This window comes from Engystomops pustulosus, chromosome 2, assembly GCF_040894005.1.
Source record: "Engystomops pustulosus chromosome 2, aEngPut4.maternal, whole genome shotgun sequence".
NCBI lineage: Eukaryota > Metazoa > Chordata > Amphibia > Anura > Leptodactylidae > Engystomops > Engystomops pustulosus.
The window spans coordinates 137,885,311-137,908,443 of record NC_092412.1 but is presented as its reverse complement, the minus strand read 5'-3'; the positions used below and the strand labels follow the sequence as shown (position 1 = coordinate 137,908,443).

Here is a 23,133-nt window from a genome sequence, read left to right as displayed (position 1 = left end):
TTGGTGAAAATTCACTGAGAACGCGAGCGTGATTGGATGGTATCTGTGACACTCACAGGGGGAGCTCGGCTGTAAGAAATTTCTAGAAGTATAGCGCGTGACTGAAGAGGAGGAGGGAGGTGTCTGTACCGTAGTAGTTTGTTATGATGCTAATTATTATATCAAGTGGCGTAAAAGTAGCTAAACATCAGCGAACAACATAAATTTGAGCTTTGTACGCTGACATACCTCCCAACCGTCCCGGTTTCAGCGTGACATTCACGGTTTTACACCAATGTCCCGCTGCCCCGGGCGGTTGAGAGATAGTCACGTTTTTCCTGCCATTGTCCCGGACCAAGAGACGAAGTCCCGTCTCCTGGTCCCGGGACACACTGCTGCAGATGCAGAGACACGGGCTCTGGAGCAGCGCGGCTGCAAGGAAGTGAGCTGACAGCTCCCAGCACTCCCCCCCCCCCCCCCCCCCGGGCCGGACCCTCCCCCCTTTGAGAGCCTCGTGTCCGGAGTCAGTCCAGCTATCATCCCAGGGAAACAGCAGGACCCGGCCATAGGAGACTCACCTGCAGCTCCTGCTTGTTCCCCCTCCCCCCCTGTGAGAGCTGTCCGGAGTCAGTGCAGGACCGGCCATAGGAGACTCCTCTGCAGCTCCTGCTTGTTCCCCCTCCCCCCCTGTGAGAGCTGTCCGGAGTCAGTGCAGGACCGGCCATAGGAGACTCCTCTGCAGCTCCTGCTTGTTCCCCCTCCTCCTCTTTCCCCTGTGAGAGCTGTCCGGAGTCAGTGCAGGACCGGCCATAGGAGACTCCTCTGCAGCTCCTGCTTGTTCCCCCTCCTCCTCTTTCCCCTGTGTGAGCTTTTCCTGTGTCTCCAGTCATCACGGGGCACAGCAGGAGAGGTGACCTGGCCATAGGAGACTCCTCTGCAGCTCCTGATAGCTGTGGAGGGGGAGGGAGGCAGCACAGACAGAGACCACATCGCTGCCACCTCTACAATGACCATCTCCACTGCAGGGACCAGGGAGGACAACTACTCCCATCAGTGAGTAAGGTCAGTGACTGTATGATAGAAGACATTTATCAGGGCTTGTGTGTCAGTTTTGTGACATACAAGCCCTGAAATAATCGCAACGCCTTGCAAATCGCCAGACATTGCGATTATTTTGCTCCTCGCGCCTTCTGCACGCCAAGAGGGCATGAGGGAGATGCAGACAGCCGCGCCTGCGCCCTCGCTATAACCTGTGAACTTTCATGACTGAAAGTTCACAGGTTACGAAGCATTTCCACACGTGTCTGATTGTAACCGATCTATTACAATGTGCGATTTACACATAGTAATAGATGATGTGGAAAATCCCCATATACTGCCATACTGTAGTATACTGTAGTATGGCAGTATATGGTAGGATTAATCAGACAACCTAGGGTTAAAGTACCCTTGATGATCTGAAAAATTGTAAAAAAAATAAAATAAACAAAGCCCATAAATATTCAAATCACCTCTTTACCTAGAACTGATATAAATATAAATAAACAGTAAAAATCATGAACACATCAGGTATCGCCGCGTCCGAAAATGTCCGATCTATCAAAATATAATAACAGTTATTCCCAGAGTTTAACTCCGTAACGGAAAATAGCGTCCAAGTCAAAAAATGCCACTTTTTTGCCATTTTGCAAAATATTAAAGATGTAATAAAAAGTGATCAAAAGGTCTTACAGTCCTAAAAATGGTAGCATTGAAAATGGCATCTCATCTCGCAAAAAATGACCCCAACCACAAACACGTGCACTGAAGTATGAAAAAGTTCTTAGCGCCAGAAGATTCATTTTTGTAAATGTATGAAAACATTATAAAACCTACAAATTTGGTATCCCATCACACAGCTCTGTACATGGAGAAATATAAAAAGCTCAGGATTGAAAAATGCAAAAATTAAACAGGCCATTAATGATGCAGGATTAAACTAATGTCTCTAACTCCACACCAGACTGAGGCTGCATTCACATGAACGTATGGGGGACATATATACGGCCGATATACGTCCCCCATACACTTCTATGGGCTCACGGCCCTGTATGGGAGCGTTACGGTACAGCACACGTGCGGCACCATACTGTTCCGTAGCCCATAGAAAGTTGGGACATGTCCTATCTTTCTATGTGATACGGCGCCGGGTGCTGTAAATCCCTGTGGAGAGCGGCGGGGGGGAACTGTGCTCATCCCCTGCTCCTCTCCCCTGCACCGGTGTATGCCCGCCGTACTACGTTACAGCGGGCATACATCGTGTGAATGTAGCTTATTGCTCACCATACAGATGGTGCCAAGAAGCAGATGGGCACGTGAGGGCATTCTTGAGGACACTATTGCATATTGCATGTATACACATCGAGGTGCGGTCACACGCACCACTAGGGTAGTGTTTACACACGTAACACTAGCGCATGAGCGAATGCCTCGGCCCCATCTCATTTGCATTTCCATGTGATTGCTTAGCGATCACATGCTTTCATTGGAAACGCAAATGCGATTGAGCCAAGACGCGCCCAATACACTAGCGTTGCATTTGTAAATGTAGCGCTAGTGGTACATGTAACCGCACTCTGAGGCTTTCAAAAATTATGTGATCACCTTTGTAAAATTCAGCTTTGAAAGAAAACAATCACTGAACAGCGAGAAGGGGGTGTGGCTAGGGGGTGTGGCCAAGGGCGTGGTTAATGTCCCTGATGCGCTGATGCTGTAAAGGAAGCGTACGAGGGCAATAAAAAGACAGTTTCTTTTAGCCACCAGCGAGATTAGGGTCGATTTCATATGCGGAAAACGCATGCGATTAATAACCGATTGTATACGTTTCTCTGGAAACGCATATGCGATCAACCCGAGCCCCGCACCCTGTGCGCTAGCGTTGCGTTATGAATGCGACGCTAGTGGAACGTGTGAAGGGTGCGGTCACACTTAGCGATTTGATTCTGTTGAGAAGCGTAATGAAAGCGTATGGGTCCGTGCAACAATCCAGCACCCCGTGTCTTATATTTAGGCCGCGGTCACACGATCCGCTAGGCGTCCGTTCATAACGCGACGCTAGCGCACAGGGGGCGGTCCTCGGCCCGACCGCACATGCGTTAACAGGGAAACGCATACGATTGATAAGCCGATCGCATGCGTTTCCCTGTTAACGCATGTGCGTTCGGGCCGAGGACCGCCCCCTGTGCGCTAGCGTCGCGTTATGAACGGACGCCTAGCGGATCGTGTGACCGCGGCCTTAGTGCCGGTGATACATGTGGCGTTTTTTGTTGCGTGTTTACTGCGATTTCAAAAACATTTAAAACGCATGCGTTTTTCAAATGTTTGTGCTTTTACAAACGCAATGGTTGACGTGCGTTTATTGCATGCAGCAGCATCTCTTGGGATTTGAAAAAACGCAGTGATCGTCTCCCTGCTGTTTGGGCATGTAATCACTTGTGTTTCAAAACGCAGGCCACAACCGCATGTGTAATGCAATGAAGCGCTGTGAAAATGCATTACAAAAAAACATAACAAAAATGCCACTGTTATGAACGCGACGATAGCGGAACGTGTGAACGCGCCCTCAAACAATACAGGACACCGAGGCCTGGTGACCAATCGCGTACGTTTTGCTGGAGATGCATATTTAATTGGGTCAAGGAATTTCCCCTCTGCGCGCTAGCGGCGCATTTGGAACGCAGCTCTAGCGGAATGTGTGACCCCGGCCTAAACGGAATCACTACGTGTGAGTACACCTTTAGGGTGAAGACACACATGGTGTTTTTGGGCCGTTTTTGGGCCGGTTTTACTAAGTGCGTTTTCAGATCGTTAAAAACGCATGCGTTAAAAAACGCATCCGTTTTTTTAAAAACGCATGCGTTTTTTGAAAACGCATGCGTTTTTGTCCGTTTTTCATTGCGCAATTTCGGAAAACCGGACAAAAATGCATGCATTTTCAAAAACGTATGCGTTTCTAAAAAAACGGAAGCGTTTTTTAACGCATGCGTTTTTAACGATCTGAAAACGCACTTAGTTTTTACTAAGTGCGTTTTCAGATCGTTAAAAATGCATGCGTTAAAAAACGCATCCGTTTTTTAAAAACGCATGCGGTTTTTGAAAACGCATGCGTTTTTGTCCGTTTATCATTGCGCAATTTCGAAAAAACGGACAAAAACGCATGCGGTTTTTAAAAACGGATGCGTTTTTTAACGCATGCGGTTTTAACGATCTGAAAACGCACTTAGTAAAAACGGCCCAAAAACGCCATGTGTGTCTTCACCCTTAGGGCGCGTTCACACGTTGCGTTTTGGTTGCGTTTTCATTGCGTTTGAAACGCATATACAACAGCTGATGTGAGGTAATTTGCCTAATTACATACCGTTTACGTTTGTAAACGCAATGTTAACGCACGCGTTAACAAAACACATGCGTAAACGCAACGTGTGAATGCGGCCTCAGGCCAGCGCCACACGTAGCGCTTTGTCTGCGCTTGCAAACGCAAACGTAGACAAAGTCGCGCCCACCGGGGCGGGCCTCGGCCCGATCGCATCGGCGTTTCCATGGAAACGCCTGCGATCGGGAATGAGCCACCGGTGTTTCGCGTTAATTTCCATGGAAATGCCTGAGATCGGGAACGAGCCGCCAGTGTTTTGCGTTAATTTAACGTGAAACTCCGGCGGCTCGTTCCCGATCGCAGGCGTTTCCATGGAAACGCCGATGCGATCAGGCCGAGGCCCGCCCGGTGGGCACGACTTTTTCTGCGTTTGCAAGCGCAGACAAAGCGCCACGTGTGGCGCCGGCCTCAGGGTGATGTCACACGTGCCGTTTTGTCTGCGTTTGCAAACACAGGCAGCACGTGTGACATCACTCTTAGGGCGCATTCACTCGTAATTACATTACTGTTAATTCAAACTGGTCAAAAACGCATGCATTTTTAAAAAGCGCACGCGTTTTTTACCGCACAAGCTTTTTCCCGATCTGAAAATGCACTACTAAAAACGGCCTAAAAACGCCACGTGTGTCATCACTCTTAGCGACAAAAGCGGATAAAAACATGTGCGTTTTCAAAAACCGCATGCGTTTTTGGTCCGTTTTTAAGCAGTACACATAAAGACCGCATGCTTTAAAAAACACATCCGTTTTTGACAGGTTTTACCAAGTATCTTAATTTAAAATGGTAAAAACCAGATGTGTTTTCAAAAAACCCATGCGTTTTAAAAAAACGGATGTGTTTTTTTTTACGCATGCGTATTTTAATGGACTGCTTTAAAACGGGCCAAAAACGGGTTCAAAACGCCATGTGTGGCATCACCCTGAGGTTACATTGCGTTTCCACTGCATCTGCGAAAACGCAATGTAAGCTTGGCATGTAATCAAGCCAGTGAAATCCGTCAAAAACGCATTGTGAAAACGTGACCAAAACGCAACGTGTGAATGTGCCCTTAGGTCGGCGCCCACCGGGGCGGGCCTCGGGCCGATCGCATAGGCGTTTCTATGGAAACGCCTGCGATCGGGAACGAGCCACGGGTGTTTTGCGTTAATTTAACGCGAAACACCGGCGGCTCGTTCCCGGTCGCAGGCGTTTCCATAGAAACGCCGATGTGATCGGCCCGAGGCCCGCCCCGGTGGGCGCGACTTCGCTTGCGTTTGCATGCGCAGACAAAGCGCTACGTGTGGCTCCGGCCTTAGGCCAGTTTCCCATATGCCGTTTTCGTTGCGTTTTTAAACGCATCCAAAATGCAAGTGGGCAGGGGTTTTTTGGCCAAAAAAAGGGCTCTCCTCACGTCCCATTGATCCACCTACCACCCAGTCTACCTTTATAGGTAGATTTGTGGTGGTAGGTTCCCTTTAAGCATATTTTTCAATGCTCATCATCACTACCAGAGCTGTTTAACCAAACACAGGGATATTAGATCTCATATTAGAGCTCATGAACCCTCCATAGACACACATATTGTACAGGCTGGAGTACACATCTCTATGGAAGGGAGTAGTTTGTTTTAATAACAAAGTCACATTTATCAATAAAGCGTATTAGAAAAATGTTCACTACATCCTCCCATACACAATATAAGAAATAATTTCAAATGACGGTTACACTTTAACATTTTGCATTTTGTAACCGCAACATCTCATATCTTCACAGCATAGACAATTGCCTTCAGATGAGCCCTACATGAACAGTTTCCTGCAAAGTGGATTGAGGTCCTGTCGTGGGTCAGTTAAATGGCCACCAAAGTCTCCCGATCTGACCACCTTAGGCCGGTGGCACAGGTGGCATTTTGAACCTGTTTTTGGGCAGTTTTTAAGCAGTCCATTAAAAAACGCATGCGTTTTTGACTGCTTAAAAACGGCCCAAAAATAGGTTCAAAACGCCACATGTGCCGCCAGCCTTAGGGTGAAGACACACGTGGCGTTTTTAGGCCGTTTTTGGGCCGTTTTTACTAAGTGCGTTTTCAGATCGTAAAAAACGCATGCGTTTTTAAAATACGGATGCATTTTTAACAATCTGAAAACGCACTTAGTAAAAACGGCCTAAAAACGCCACGTGTGTCTTCACCCTTAGACTTTTATCTTTGGGGTCATCTGAAGGCAATTGTCTATGCTGTGAAGATACTAGATGTGCAGCATATGAAACAACGGATACTGGAAGCCTGTGCTAGCATTTCCTCTGCAGTGTTACTAACAGTGTGTCACGACTGGGAGAAGAAGGTGTCATTGACAATCCAACACAATGGGCAACCCTTAGAACAGATTTTATAAGTGGTCATAAACTTGTAAATAATAAATGATAGAATAAATTTATGTTAATACCAAAGACACTGATGTTTTCCTTGTGAAATTGTCAATAAGTTTGATTTGTTACATAACCACAACTTCACTTCAGGATCCACCACAGAGAGGAGAAGGGAGTGCTGTGCAGGTCTCCGCACCACCTCTAGCCCCGGGCAGAGGCGGATGATGGTCCCCACCGGGCCGCATACATTGTACCGCAGAGGAGGCACAGGTCTGGCATTCTGTACGCTGGAAGACTCCCCGTGAGTTCCTGCAGCCGCCGCTCCTCCTCCCTAGAGTACCCACTGTGTTCCCTGGCCAGTGCTCATACAGCAGCAGCGAGGCCCAGGCTGCTCCCTGCCGTACTGTCTGGACACAGCGCTGCTGAACCTCCGGGGCCTCGAGGAATGGCAGCAGCCCCAGCCACACAGCGTGCAACACAGGGGACTGAGGATCAGAGAGACTAGGCTCCAGGAGAAGGGAGTTCCCTAGCACCACAAACTATCAGTATGATGGCACATTATTTTAATAAAGATAATTGGTCAAACTTGCCAAAAACGGATGCGTTTTCCAAAAAAATGGACACGTTTTTAAAAAATGCATGCGTTTTTTAACGGACTGCTTAAAAACGGGCCAAGAACGCATACAAACGCCACGTGTGCCATCACCCTCATCAGAGGAGGCTGCAGAGACGATACGTCTTCTGGTACGTATATATATTAGTGTGTGTTTATGTATATTCTGTGTGTGTATATACTGTATGTGTATCTGTGTGTGTAAATGATGTATGATGTGTATTTACTGTATGTGTGTCTGTATATGCTGTATATGTGTGTATGATGTATGGTGTGTATATACTTTATGTGTCTTTATATGCTGTATGTGTGTGTGTGTGTGTGTGTGTGTTAATGATGTATGGTGTGTATATACCTATGTATATATATGAAGCTGTTCACTAAAGTAAGTAGCTCTTACAGATGTAGCAGTGTTACACTGCCCCCAGTAGTATACAGCACTGTCCCCAGTAGTATACAGCACTGCCCCCAGTGGTATGCAGCACTGCCCAGCCTGCCCCCAGTAGTATACAGCCTGACCCCAATAGTATACAGCCTGACCCCAGTAGTATACAGCACTGCCCAGCCTGCCCCAGTAGTATACAGCCTTCCCCCAGTAGTATACAGCCTTCCCCCAGTAGTATACAGCACTGCCCAGCCTGCCCCCAGTAGTATACAGCACTGCCCCCAGTAGTATACAGCCTTCCCCCAGTAGTATACAGCACTGCCCAGCCTGTCCCCAGTAGTATACAGCCTGCCCCAGTAGTATACAGCCTGCCCCCAGTAGTATACAGCACTGCCCCCAGTCGTATACAGCCTGCCCCCAGTAATAGACAGCAGTGCCCAGCCTGCCCCCAGTAGTATACAGCAATGCCCAGCCTGCCCCCAGTAGTATACAGCAGTGCCCAGCCTGCCCCCAGTAGTCTACAGCAGTGTCCAGCCTGCCCCCAGTAGTATACAGCCTGCCCCCAGTAGGATACAGCAGTGCCCAGCCTGCCCCCAGTCGTATACAGCACTGCCCAGCCTGGCCCCAGTAGTATACAGCAGTGCCCAGCCTGCCCCCAGTAGTATACAGCAGTGCCCAGCCTGCCCCCAGTAGTATACAGCAGTGCCCAGCCTGCCCCTAGTAGTATACAGCACTGCCCAGCCTGCCCCCAGTAGTATACAGCACAGCAAAAAAATAAACTTATATACTCACCCTCCGGTGGCCCCGATGTGCAGCACTGCTCCCCCGATTTCCGCGCGGGTCCTCTGACTAGGCGCTGCCCGGGAGAGAGCAATGGCGGCGCCCAGCGCAATGTGCGAAAGGCGGGCGTGGAAGCCAGAAGAGGACCCGCGCGGACATTGGGGGACCAGCGTTGCACATCTTTGTGCTGAAAAAATCGGCTTATACACCAGTATATACGGTAAATGTGTATGATTTTACAAATATGTATATATATTTTTTTATGGCGAAGGGGGGCCCCATGCAGAAATCTGGCGCCACTGGTCTTGTGCTGCAGCAGATTCATTATTGTGATAATAAATCTGGACTGTCAAGTTCTACTTTTAGACCTGGTTTTAGCTTGTCTAAGCTTTGCGCCCAATTTTGGCACAATGTCCTTAATTTTTCCATGCATAGGCTAATTTCCATACGGGCATGTCCCCTTTCACCAAAACCACACCCCTGTTTGTGAGGTCACGCCCGTTTTTGGATGAGTCGGAAAGCAGACAAAAAATGGTCGAAAATAAATGTGTCATAAGGCATTTTGGACCTTTTTTTTCAGCAAAATGTCATTATTTGGTTGCAGAAGCAATCATGAATTCCCTTCAACATGTCAACAAAATGTAAACACTGAAGCTGCGTTAACCCCTTCCCACCGCGGCCCTTTTTCGATTTTGCGTTTTCATTTTTCACTCCCCACATTCAAAAATCTGTAACTTTTTTATTTTTCCATGCACAGAGCTGTGTGATGGCTTATTTTCTGCGTAACAAATTACACTTCAAAATGGTGATATTTCATGTCATGTACCGGGAAGCGGGAAAAAAATTCCAAATGCAGTGAAATTGGTAAAAAAAACGCATTTGTGCCGTATTCTTGTGGGTTTGGATTTTACGGATTTCACTGTGCACCCCAAATGACATCTCTACTTTATTCTTTGGGTCGGTACGATTACGTGGATACCAAATTTGTATAGGTTTTATAATGTTTTCATACATTTAAAAAAATTAAAAACTCCTGTACAAAATTTTTTGGGGGGATTTTGGTGTATGGAGCTGTGGGTGGTGTCGTTTTTTGCGGATTTTGATGAAGTTTACAATGTTATCATTTTTAAGACTGTATGACCTTTTGATCACTTTTTATAGAATTTTAAAAAAATTTTTAAATGGCAAAAAAGTGCCATTTTCGACTTTGGGCGCGATTTTCCGTTACGGGGTTAAACGCAGTGAAAAAACTTTATCATATTTTGATAGATCGGGCATTTTCGGACGTGGCAATACCTAATGTGTTTATGATTTTTACTGTTTATTTATATTTATATCAATTCTAGGGAAAGAGGGGTGATTTGAATTTTTAGTTTTTTTTATTATAATTTTTTTATTTTAACTTTTTTTTAAAGGGAACCTACCACAGCAAATCTACCTATAAAGGTAGATTGGGTGGTAGATGGATCAATGGGACGTGAGGATAGCCCTTTTAAGGGCTAATCCTCACGTCCCCACACTTTTTTGTTAACTTTTATTAGACATTTATGCAAATTTACTTATGCAGCTACTGGGGCGTGGAGTGGCCGCATCTGAGGTTACACGAGGCGGCTACTCCACGCCCCAGTAGCCTCTTTTCCCCTCCTACTCACCCATTTTCGGCTACACGGAGCTGCGCGCCCTCGTCCGGCGATCCTGCCGTCTGCGCATGCCGGACCGAAGATGGGTGAGTAGGAGGGGAAAAGAGGCTACCGGGGCGTGGAGAGGCTACCGGGGCTGCAATATGCAGCAAAGATTTACAGGCTATGGAGAGGGCTCGGCCCGCGAGCCCTCTCCATGTACCGGGACCCCACATGTGACTTACTATTACGTCACATGTCGGTAAGGGGTTAATATCACATTGGGGCAGATTTACTTACCCGGTCCTGTCGCGAACCAGCGAGGATTCGGGTCTTCCGGCGATTCACTAAGGTAGTGTGTCCAATGTCCAGCAGGTGTCGCTGCTGCGCTGATGTCCGCTGGAGTCCGCTCGAGTTTACCATCCGTTGCTGGGTGCAGGTAAGCGCGTGTCGAGCAACACATTTTTTTAAAAAATACGGCGTTTTTTTCTGAATCCACCGGGTTTTCCAACGACCACGGGCCCGCGTGCATGCCGGCGCCGATACGCCACAATCTGATCGCGTGTGCCAAAAAAACGGGGCAATTCGGCGCAAACCGGTAATTTTTGGGAAACCCGACTAAGAATAAATTCAAATGCAACTGTGAATAGCAATGTCATCAGGCAAAGCTCTTCTAGTGTTTGCAGCGTATTAAGGGCGGTGGCACACGTGGCGTTTTGAATCAGTTTTTAGGCCGTTAAAATGCATCCGTTTGTGACCGTTTTTCTCAATTATCTTAATTAACCCCTTAACGCTCTGCGCCGTAGCTCTACGGCGCAGAGGTACAAGGGGTGTATGAAGAGGGCTCATGGGCTGAGTCCTCTTAATACAAAGGTGGGGTTGTTGCATATTGCAGCAAACCCCCACCGCTAATAACCGCGGTCGGTGCTTGCACTGATTGCGGCTATTAACCCTTTCAACGCCGCCGGCAAAGTCGACGGCGCCGTTTAAAAGACGGCGGCGTGTGGGCGCCGCCATCTTTATTACCATCGCCGCTCCCCTGAACGTCATCGGGGGGCGGCGATCGGTTGCCACGGTAGCCTCGGGTCTTCGTTTGACTACCAGTGGCTCATTGTAGTGAATGTGCTGCAAAAATGCCATATATTGCAATACAGAAGTATTGCAGTATATGGTAGGAGCGATCTGACTATCTAGGGTTAATGTACCCTAGATGGTCTAAAAAATAGTGAAAAAAAAAATAAAAAAAAAGTTTAAAAAATAAAAAAAATTAATAAAATATTAAAAGTTCAAATCACCCCCCTTTCCCTAGAACGGATATAAAACATAATAAACAGTAAAAATCACAAACATATTAGGTTTGCCGCGTCCCAAAATGCCCGATCTATCAAAAGATAAAAACGGTTACGGCCGGCGATGACCTCCGAGGCGGGAAATGGCGCCCAAATGTCCGAAATGCGACTTTTACACCTTTTTACATAACATAAAAAATGAAATAAAAAATGATCAAAATGTCACACAGACCTCAAAATGGTAGCAATGAAAACGACGCCTCATTTAGCAAAAAATGACCCCTCACACATCTCCGTGCGCCAAAGTATGAAAAAGTTATTAGCGTCAGAAGATGGCAAAAAATTTTTTTTCTTTTTTGTACACATTTTAATTAATTTTTTGTTTAATTTTTGAAAATGTATTAAAACACAATAAAACCTATATAAATTTGGTATCACCGCGATCGCACCGAACCAAAGAATAAAGTAGGGGTGTTATTTGAAGGCGTGTTATTAGGCGAAGAGTGAAAGTCGTAAAACTGAGCCCACAAGAACGTGACGCACGTGCGTTTTTTTTTCAATTTTTCCACATTTGGAATTTTTTTTCAGCTTCGCAGTACATGGCATGTTAAAATAAATAACATTACGGGAAAGTAAAATTTGTTACGCACAAAAGCCCTCACACAGGTCTGTACACGTAAAAATGAAAAAGTTATGGATTTTTGAAGTTGGAGAGCGAGAAATGAGCCGAAAAACCCTGCGTCCTTGAGGGCGCGTTCACACGTTGCGTTTTGGTTGCGTTTTCATTGCGTTTGAAACGCATATACAACAGCTGATGTGAGGTAATTTGCCTAATTACATTACCGTTTATGTTTGTAAACGCAATGTTAACACATGCATTAACAAAACGAATGCGTTAACACTTTGTTAACGCATGTGTTAATATTGCGTTTACGATGCGTTTTGTAAACGGAAACGTTTACAGTGATGTAATTAGGCAAATCACCTCTCCTCAGCTGTTGTATATGCGTTTCAAACGCAATGAAAACGCAGGTCAAAACGCAACGTGTGAACGCTTCCTAAGGGGTTAAGATAATTGGAAAACGGTCTGCGTTTTTTAATGGACTACTTAAAAACGGCCTAAAAACTGGTTCAAAACGCCACGCGTGCCACCACCCTAAGACCGCGGTCACGCGTTCCTCCCGTCAACAGATTGCATATGTGTTTCCGGGTGAAATGCATCCGATCAGTAACCAGCACCCAGTGTCTTGTATTGATGAAGGGTACAGTCACACGTACCACTATCGCTGCGCTTTCAAGCGCAACTGCAAATGCATATGCGTTCGACCCGAGGCGTGGTCCCATTGCACAAGTGCTGTGCTTGTAAATGCAGCATTAGCACAGCGTGTGACCGCAACCCAACAATAGTATGATTTTGGGGCCCCATTTATAGGCCGGTGACACACGTGGTGTTTTTGGTGTATTTTTCATTGTGAAACGCATCAGTTTTGCATGCTGGCTTTTTAAATGTTTTTTTTGGATTAAGTGTCTTAACTTGGCGTTTTCTCGTCTGTGTTTTTGAGAATTGTTTTACAAATTCCAAGATACGCAGCTGCATGCAATAACCGCACATCCAGTATTGCATTTTTAAAAACGCAAGCAAACATTTGAAAAACGCATGCGTTTTCAATGCATTAGAAATCGCAACAGAAACGCCACGTGTGTCACGGCCTTAGTTTTGCCAGGGTTTTTGTTTTACACAGATGCTCTTAGTCTGTAGTGAATTTGTAGAGCATTTATCAACACACTTTTGGTGTAGCAAATGATATGCATTTTTTGTATTCCATTTGCAAAAAAAGTTTTTATAGGAGTGAAAATTCCAACTAGTTCTAGAATTATGAACAATGTGAGCAACATTACTGTGCAGAGAATGGATCTAAAGTGTGTAGTTGAGCACTTGAGTCCTAGGTGATAGAGAAATAAGTTACAAATTACAAATCTTATCTTATTTAGATACTTTGTTGTATCTTGTGAAATGACTAGAATATTGCTGACACATTGTAGTATCTTGGTGTTGCCTTTTAGCCTAGATGTATACAATACAGATAAGACTTCCCAGGCCGGAGTCCGCTGGAGGCCCCTCCCTCTGTATAAGCATCAGAGCAGAGAGCTGTGTAGGTTACTAGAACTGTTGTGTAACTAGAGCCTTGCTAGAAGCTTGTTTCCTCTGTGCACAGGAGCCTGGGATCTACAAGATCAACATGACCACCAGCATACAGGATATTCTACCGCAAAATTTTGGCTATGTGATCCTCACCTTTATCTACAGCTATGTAATGCTGATGTACCTTGGGATAAATGTGGGAAGAGGAAGGAAGAAGTATGGTGTCAAGGTATTGTAGTCCCATGAATTATACTTTTATGTCCTCTAATGACTATGAATAGATTTCTACATGTGCTGTGTGGTTATGCTGTATGGTATGGTCTGCCACAGCTCCTGCTACACCCACCAAGGCTGCATGCTGCTGCAGGCATTGTGGTATGCCCATTGTTACTGCCCTGCTATATGCTATAAGCTTGGTGCTTAGTAGTTTTTAGTAGAAATGTTATTTTTATTGAGCATATTCACCAGTAAAGGATTCATGACATACATGACATGCTTGTGAGTTATGGAGAATTCTCCATAGTGCCAATGCCCTGTTTAAGACCAGGCCCTTTTTCGTTTTTGTGTTTCCATTTTTCACTCCTCTCCTTAAAAAAAATAACCTTTTTATTTTTACACGTATAAAGCTTTGTGAGGGCTTGTTTTCTGCGTAAAAAATTGCGCTTCATAGTGACAGTATTTAATATTCCATGCCATGTACTGGGAAGGAGGGTAAAAAAATTAAAAATGGTGAAAAACCGCATTTGCAACGTATACTTGTGGGCATGGATTTTACAGCTTTCACTGAGCACCCCAAATTACATGTCTACTTTATTCCTTTTGTTGGTGCAATCACAGGGATAACACATTTGTATAAGTTTTGTCATGTTTTCATACATTTACAAAAGTGAAAACCTCATGTACAATTTTTTTTTTTTTTAAGTTTGCCATCTTCTGGCGCCAATAACTTTTTCATACTTCGGTGTACAGAGCTGTGGGTGGTGTCATTTTGTGCAACTTTTGATTACTTTTTCATTGCTTTTATTTTTAGGACTGTACAACCTTTTGATCACATTTTATTGAATTTTTTAATATTTTTCCAAATGCCATTTTTGACTTTGGGCGCTATTTTCTGTAACAGAGCTAAACACAGTGAAAAAACATTATTATATTTTAAATAGATCGGGCATTTTCGGATAACTAATGCGTTTATGATTTTTTATTTTTACTGTTTATTTATATGACTTGTAAGGAAAGGTGGGTGATTTGAATTTTCAGGTTATTTAAAATTTTATTTAACTTTTTATTTTTACTATTTTTCAGACGCCCTAGGGTACTTTAACCCTAGGTTGTCTGATTGATCCTACAGTATGGCAGTGTATGGGGATTTTCCTCCTCATTCATTACAATGTGGGAATCGCACATGGTAATGAATTGGTTAAAACGAAACAGCCTTGGGTCCTCGGAAGACCTAATGCTGTCATGGCAGCCAATTGCTGCTCCCTGATGACGTCACGGGGAACGACGATCTTCATTGCGCATGGGCGCCACCATCTTTTTGGACGGGATAACACCTGCGATCGGTGCTAGCAGGGTGTTACCTGTAAGTGTAACTTACCAGCTATGAGAGGGCTCAGCCCGTGGGCCTTTCCAAGCACCAGCATAGAACACCGGGACAAGATGTCCAGCACTCTGGTCGGCTAATTATTTCACCTCCCTCTCCCACGATGGGAGCATGGGTGAGGGAGGTGACGTCATGCAAGTGGCGAGCACATGGGCATGCATAATTAACTGGATATATTGTCCCCTCACTCCGCACTGCTTTTTTATAACTTTCTTTTCTGGGTGATTCCAGCGTGTAAAGCTTTGCGGAGGACAGCACCAGGATCAAAATGAAGAGGAGCGTAGGTGAGAATCCTTAGATGTTTCTTTTTTAAATGGTTGATTTCCTTTAAAATAACTCTCAGCAATGGTTTGACTTCTGAAACTCCCAACTTTTAGTTGTTATCATAAGGGGAAGTTGAGGCCAACCACACATGTCCCTTGCAGAAACCACATGTCATGATCATATTGATGATCCTAGGTCCAATTACAGTAAAAAATTTGCTCCCACGATGGGAGCATGGGTGAGGGAGGTGACGTCATGCAAGTGGCAAGGACATGGGCATGCATAATTAGCAGTCCGGAGCACCAGCCTCGCTCCGGACTGCTTTTTATAACTTTCTTTTCTGGGTGATCCCAGTCGACTTACAGACGACTCCTAGTTACAGACAGACCCCTCTGCCCCCTCTGACCTCTGCTGAAGCTCCCTGGATGCTTTACTATAGTCCCAGGCTAGAATGATCAGATGTAAGGTGTCTGTCATGAAGCTTTATTGATAATCTGTCTTCCAATTACAGCAAAAAAATTTTAAACTCCAATTGTCACTGGGGAAATAAGAAAATGTTGTCTGCATCTACAATTATAAAATATACATTTTCGGCTTGCATACAAATTCAGCTCAAGAACAAAGCTATGGACCCTATCTTGTATGTAACCCGGGGATTGCCTGTAGTTAGATGTCTATTACATCAGTTTTTATGCTATGTCATTGTCCATGCAATATCTTTTTACAATAATCTCTAGAACGGTTTCCAGTTACCAGAAAACCAGTTTGACTAGTAGTAAGACCAATGTATGCAAAAGTGTAATTTTACACTTATGAAGGCTTTAAAGGGGTTTTCCAGTTTCCGCAAATACTATTGTTTGCATAATGATAAATTATACAGTTTTCCAATGTACTTTCTGTATCAATTCCTCACAGTTTTCCAGATCTGTCTTTCTATAGGAAGCTTCAATGTTTACTTCCTGTTGCAAGGAAGTGGTCCATGGTCATGTGATGTCAGACAGGTGCACAGCACTGATTTATATCCACAGGCAGTAAACAATGAAGCTTCCTACAGAGTGACAGAAAGCAGACTTCTAGAAAACCATGAGTATAACTTTTTATTATACAACCATTCATTTTCTGGCAGAAATGGGAAAACCCCTTTAATATATCTTATCATACTTCCAAAATTAGCATTGCACCATACTTGAGCGGATTTTTCAAAAGGTAGTAGTAGGCGGCACTCAGGAGAACCACACCGGAATAGGTGCAAACATGTTCTTTTTATTGGGCTTCAATCGTGCATCAGTACATGGATAAAAAGAACGCGTAAGATCGACGCGTTTCGACGTTTAAAACATCTTAGTCATGATCTACTACTAGATCATTACTAAGACGTTTTAAACGTCGAAACGCGTCGATCATTTTGAAAAATAGAAAAAATTCTATAAAAAGGTCGCACAGTCCTAAAAATAAAATCGTTGAAAACGTCATCAGAAGTCGCAAAAAATGACACCACCCACAGCTCTGTACACTAAAGTATGAAAAAATTATTAGCGCAAGAACACTGTAAAATGAAGAATTTTTTTCTGTACAGGAGGTTTTAATTTTTGTAAATGTATGAAAACATTATAAAACCTATACAAATTTGGTATACCTGTGATCCTATTGACCCAATGAATGAAGTAGATCTGTCATTTGGGGCGCACAGTGAAAGCTGTAAAAACCAAGCCCACCAGAAATTTTCATAATTTTCACTGCATTTAGAATTTTTTTCCCGCTTCCCAGTACATGGCATGGAATATTTAATACCATCACTACGAAGTGCAATTTGTTACGCAGAAAATAAGACATCACAGCTCTGTACATGGAAAAATAAAAAAGTTATAGATTTTTGAAGGTGGGGAGTGAAAAATAAAAATGCAAAAACGAAAAAGGGCCTGGTCCTTAAGGGGTTAATCCTAGATGGTCTGATCATTCATACCAAATACTGCAATACTACTGTATCACAGTATATGGTGTTTTTACATAGGATTCCCTACAATGAGCCACTGGCTCTTTGTAATGAATCTAGTGAAACAATAATTCCATTTTTCTCAAAAACTAAGCTATTAGAAGCAAAAAGGACACCCAATCCTGCTTCATGATGCTGATGTAAGGGTTCTTAGTTAAGAAGTACTGCTTCCACGTGCTAGATTTCCTTTAAGAATCTTAAATACTTCATTGATTCCAACAGTAGTTTCTGTTTTACCTGTCAAGCAACTGAACACCTCCTAGATCATGTTTCATGCCCCAGCATGCAGGAATCATCCACCATCCAAGATCTAGTTTGAAGTAATATGTAGTTTGATTGTATAAAGTCTTTTAGGCAGAGAATTTACCTCTGATGTCAAGACTATAATGTCAAATTTGTTTTGATGCCCCTGGGTTTAGAGACATCCTAAAGTCTGGAGTATGATTTTAAGCCGGTGTCTCGTGTTAAATTAACTGCAACGTGTGAACACACCCTGAGGATCTCTGGAAACACCGCCCAGAGCCCCTCTGGCTCATTAGCATAATTATAAAAGTTTATTTTAGAAGGATGGAGGCCATGGATAATAAATCTAAGATAACCAGAGTCACATTTATGCTTGATTTTGATGGTAGATTCAGGTATGCAAATATTCCAGGTAAAGAAAAGAGATTGTGGAACGGCACCGTGTGAGGCGGGTGCAGGTCTTCACATAGGGCCCGACCTGGCCCCGAACTGTAGATAAGAATGAAGAGGATGAAGCAGCACTCCAATTTGAATGAAAAAAAGTGAAGATTTATTCCACCATAAGAGCGACGTTTCGCCTTATCAATAAAGGCATTCTCAAGCCAATAAAGGCTTGAGAATGCCTTTATTGATAAGGCGAAACGTCGCTCTTATGGTGGAATAAATCTTCACTTTTTTTCATTCAAATTGGAGTGCTGCTTCATCCTCTTCAAATATTCCAGGTAGTGGCTTTAGTAGTAGTGATTCTTAGTGGTGAGCTTGCAATTATTTAGTTGCTCTATTTCTCATTACAGTATCCACAGATGTATTCTGACAAGGAGAATGTTTTTAACTGCATCCAGAGAGCACATCAGAACACACTGGAAGTGTATCCATCTTGGCTAATCCTCCAACTCATTGCAGGTTTTGCATTTCCCGTAAGTAAAATTAAATGCTTGCTGTATCTTGCACTGACAAATCTTTTTTTGTATCCATAGTCCGGATTTTGACAAAAGGCACTGAGCATTAAAACTGCTAACTTGAACCTCTTTCATCCTGTTATTTGCACAGGACTCTTACACATAGCTCGTTTAAAGGAAAACCTACGATCAGATATCTACCTATTAAGGTACCACAATGGCAGATCTTCATATAGGCGGTAAGGGGGGAGGCAGGGGCCTTTGGGTTGGGAGGGGCCCACGCCTGCCCATACCCGGGCCCGATATGAAGATCCGCTATCAGTCTTTTAAAAAAAACTATGCTCACCTTCCGAATTCTTCTCCTCAGCCCTGTGGCTCCGTCTTCTGCTCTTCCGGCCCGGGCGCATCACTATGACGTGTCGCGGCCATGTGACGTCATAGTTTATGTTCCATGCAGGCCATTACACTATGACGTCAACTGGCCGCGACACCTCCCCATATTGATGCGTCTGGACCGGAAGACGGAGCCATAGGGCTAAGAGAAGACGGAGCTGTGGGGTTGGGGAGAAGCCAGAAGGTGAGCATAGTTTTTTTATTTTTTATTTTTTGAAGAGAGCCCGGCTGTGGACATAACAGTAAAGATGGAGGTAGCATCTGGGGTGGACATTTCATTAATAGGGAGCATCAGGGGTGGACATTTCATTAATGAGTAGTGGCTGCATTTCCTACCGAGGGGTTGTCCTCCAGTCATGAAGGGGGTGAATCTTGCTCAGGCTGCACTACACCCTTAGTATAGAATCTGTATATTTAATTTTTTTATGTGCTTCTGATGCCAGGCGATCATGCCGGAATGATAAAATAGCAGTATACAAGAAATATATGAGATCTATTTGTAAATAATTTCTTTCTTTCACTTGTTTAGCTTTCTGCTTCTGTTCTTGGAGTAATCTGGGTGACCAGTCGTTTTTCCTATGCTCATGGATACTACACTGGAGGTACATCTTATTTGAGTTTATTCAAAATACTTAAAGGGGTTTGTGCTGCTTTTCCATCATCTGTAGTAGCAGGGCCGGGTCCAGGTTTCAGTAGGCCAATGGGCAACGTAGGCCACTGGGCAACGGAACCTAAGTAGGCCCCTTAGCAGTGAACTCATGTGGCAGCATTAAAAACACAGAAACATGAATTGATACACAGAACAGAGGCTGCAACCTCCATGAATTATTATACGTAGGCTGCAGCCGCTATGAATTATCATGCAGAGGCTGCAGCATCCATTAATTATTATAGAGGCTGCAGCCTCCACAAATTAATATACAGAACAGAGGCTGCAGCCTCCACTAATTAATATGTAGTACACATAAAGCTCCTTGTGGCCAGTAAAAAAAAAAAACTCTAACCTCAAGAATGCAGGTCCAGGCCTCCGTCCCGCTCTCCTCCTCACTTCTTCCCTTCTGCCACGATCTTCACCACAGCGCCCAGAATGGACGCATGCGCAACGAAGTCATAATGCTGAGCCGGCAGGCATAGTGAGATGCTCTGCCTCATCGACATTGCCAATTGAATTATTTTGTCCTCCGATCCTCTTGCGGCGCCGCTCCCTTTCACCTGAGGACAATGTACAACGCTATCATATCTTTCAATTACATCGGCGACACAAGGAGGCTGTCCCCGATGTAATTGAGTTTTCTGATCGCGGTGAGCACTTTGGGAGCTCTGGGGCCCCGGTGCTTGCCCAGGTAAGCCGGGTGCTGGAGTCGGCCCTGTGTAGTAGGTTCCTAATATTGGCCGTAATAGTACAACACAGTGTCATTGTAGCCTCCTGGCAAAAACTTGCTTTCCCTTACCTATTGGTGCAATACATGGTAATTGACTTTGGATTCTTTATACTTGTTGTACTCCACTTGTACCGTTGACAGAGTTTAAATTACATTTTTTGTGTACTGTATTGTCTAGTGTACTCTTGGTAATCAAATATATAAATTTAGTATGGGTTGTACTATTATCTTGATTCACAAATTATATATAAGCTACCTGGGTTGACTTGTAGTCTGATATAATCACCTTACAGATCGGGCTAATATCTAACAATAGTTGGTGGCAGATCACTCTGCTGATAAGTCTGTTCCACTCAGGCGAGTTAAAGGGTTCAGGGTTGCGAACTAGTGTCATGCCATAACAGAGGTTGTGTGGACAAGTTTATCTCACTTCTTGAGCCTCCCGGAATCTGTGCATTCAGGGTGTGTCAATGAAAAAACGATAGCTAATTTACATTGCATAACCATAAGGGCTCCCAGGCCTTTTGTGCAATAATACCAGTTACACCCTTTTGGAGAATTTCAGTATACTATATTGTACAAGCACTCAGAGCCTTATAGTTCAAACAATAGAAAACTGTCAAAAAATAGGTTAGAGTTAAAAAATTTTATATACCTTATTTTACTTTTTTATTTTGTAATCACCACCATTTTACCTGTACACACATAAATAAAAACATTTTATATATTCCCATGTCTGAAAATGCCACAACTATGTAACCCTTTTCCTGCCATGTGTTTCTGGAAATTTTCTTACAATATTGCCAATTCCTTAAAATTTTGACATGTACAAATACAACTGAAATTACAGCATAAAGAATTATACTAAACCCCAACAAACCATAATGTATATTTTCTGAAACCAAACACTTGCATTATTTTCAAAATTGCATTAAAAAGGACCTTTCACCATCTCACTTATATGGAGATTATACCATTCAGTAGGGGCTGCTACATACAGGGTCGGCTACAGGTTTCAGGAGACCCCTGGGCAACAGAGCCTCAGTAGGTCCCTTTGCAGGGAACTCTTGTGGCGGCATTAAAAATTCAGAAACTAAAACAATCTCCTATTCCCTAGTTTATCATACCAAACACTCCCCCTATGGATTCATTAGATACAGCCCCCTCTTACCCCCATGGATTCCTTATGTACAGCCTTATGTACAACAGTTCTGGGCCCTGGCACATGCCCAGGTTGCGCTGGCCCTTAGTAATTAGTATATTAATATAACCTGTTATGCCTAGCAATCATATTTTGAATGGTTCAAGGACCCATATTGAGGGTTTAAGGGAGAGTTCAAATTGATGTTTATTCTTCCTCATTTGAGATTATTATATACAATTTTATGTGTTTTAAAATGTTTTAATGGGATATTGCATTAAAGATGCAGATGTTATGGCAACTATATGTTCAACCTTGTGATTGCATTTGTTTACAGCTCGTACCATCATGCAACTGTCTGACAAACACAAATATACACAAAGGTTTATATATACCACAATAAACAAAATCAACAAGAATTTACACTCCCAAAACAAAAGCAATGCAATATTTGGTTGTAATCCACAAATGTGTTTAAAAATATATAACACGGAGTAATAAATTCCTATTTTATTAAAATCGTTTTTGTTTTTGAGAAAACACAGCCTACTATGTATAGAAAAATAACTTTTTTATTAATACACACAGCCACATTCATGCAAACTGTGATAAAGTGCAAAAATCACCTGAACATGAAACATTTCCGCTAAAATATGTACAAATATTCCTAAAAACAGTAAGATGTGAGGAGTTCATACATACCCCACATAAGACATTCAAAAGCAATAAGCATTGTTAATCAAAGAATAGGATCAAGGGCCCTACTTGCAAGAGCTTAGAGTCTATGAAAAAAAATTCACAGAAGACATCAGAATGTTCAACTGAAACGCTACACAAAAAGCATATATTGATTGCTCCATGTACACTGAAGTAGATGAGAATCAGATGAAGTGCTATATAATCAGAAGAATGAATTTGGCAGTTCCCCCCAATGATATCAGCTGAATGCATTGAGTCTTGGTAACTATTATCAGTTTATCTTACAGGCACACAGTCTAAAAGCAATTTATCCAAACCAAACAACCTAGTAAATGTCAGTCAATACGTTCCATCTGTGCAAGAACTAGCCTATATGATATATATGCGTAAATACTGTAAGCATTGTTCTGCTTTGAATTGCTGTATTTTATCATCTTCTAGATCCTGAGAAGAGAATGAGAGGAGCTTATGGCTACATTGGACTGTTTGGTGTTCTAATCCTTTCAGTGACTGCTGCCCTCCAACTTCTTCGTGTGGTTTAAAGATGAGTTGCGCTATGAATAAAATAATTCTACATTCTCCTCTTTTTACAAAACAAATAAAATGTTGGAATAAGTCTAAAACAGTGTCACGCTTGTACAATAACTGTAATAAATTCTTAGAGGGGTTGTTCTTTAACCTGCATATAATAGAATAATAACTTTATTTTCCACATAGGGGAAATTATTAGTGTCACTAAAAAGTAATAACTTAAAGGGGTTGTGCACTTTCTGCAAATGTTTGATATGGTTTGTGTTATGAAAAGGTATACAGTTTGCCAATATACTCTATGTATCAATTCTTTGCAGTTTACTCATAGATAGCTAGCTACTCATAGATCCAGGAACTGTGACTGTGTTAATATTCTTATATTTGTTATCCATGGCCTCCTTTCTTCTAAAATCAACTTTTAAA

The 23,133-nt window shown here is 43.3% G+C and overlaps 1 protein-coding gene across 5 annotated transcripts; it reads left to right on the top strand.

The window, feature by feature from the left end:
* The first annotated feature begins 2 nt into the window (after nt 1–2).
* Nucleotides 3–22,802, top strand: LOC140118576 (glutathione S-transferase 3, mitochondrial-like). 5 transcript variants are annotated; one of them, XM_072136661.1, is made up of 6 exons: nt 522–1,041; nt 6,884–7,477; nt 13,636–13,791; nt 18,460–18,582; nt 19,487–19,559; nt 22,621–22,802. In XM_072136661.1, exons 2-6 carry the CDS (start codon nt 7,373–7,375, stop codon nt 22,719–22,721), a joined length of 558 nt encoding a protein of 185 aa, XP_071992762.1. In that variant the 5' UTR covers nt 522–1,041; nt 6,884–7,372; the 3' UTR covers nt 22,722–22,802. The 5 variants fall into 5 exon arrangements, with proteins under 5 accessions (XP_071992766.1, XP_071992762.1, XP_071992765.1 ...); XM_072136665.1 differs by lacking the exons at nt 522–1,041; nt 6,884–7,477 and adding an exon at nt 3–71; XM_072136664.1 differs by lacking the exon at nt 6,884–7,477 and having other exon boundaries at nt 534–1,041.
* The last annotated feature ends 331 nt before the right edge of the window (nt 22,803–23,133 follow it).

Excerpts from the sequence above, each read along its gene's own strand:
- LOC140118576 (XM_072136661.1), top strand. The coding sequence starts at position 7,373 with ATGCGTTTTTTAACGGACTGCTTAAAAACGGGCCAAGAACGCATACAA. Across the intron at positions 13,792-18,459 it reads GGAAGAAGTATGGTGTCAAG|TATCCACAGATGTATTCTGA; the intron begins GTATTGTAGTCC and ends TTCTCATTACAG. Across the intron at positions 19,560-22,620 it reads TCATGGATACTACACTGGAG|ATCCTGAGAAGAGAATGAGA; the intron begins GTACATCTTATT and ends ATCATCTTCTAG.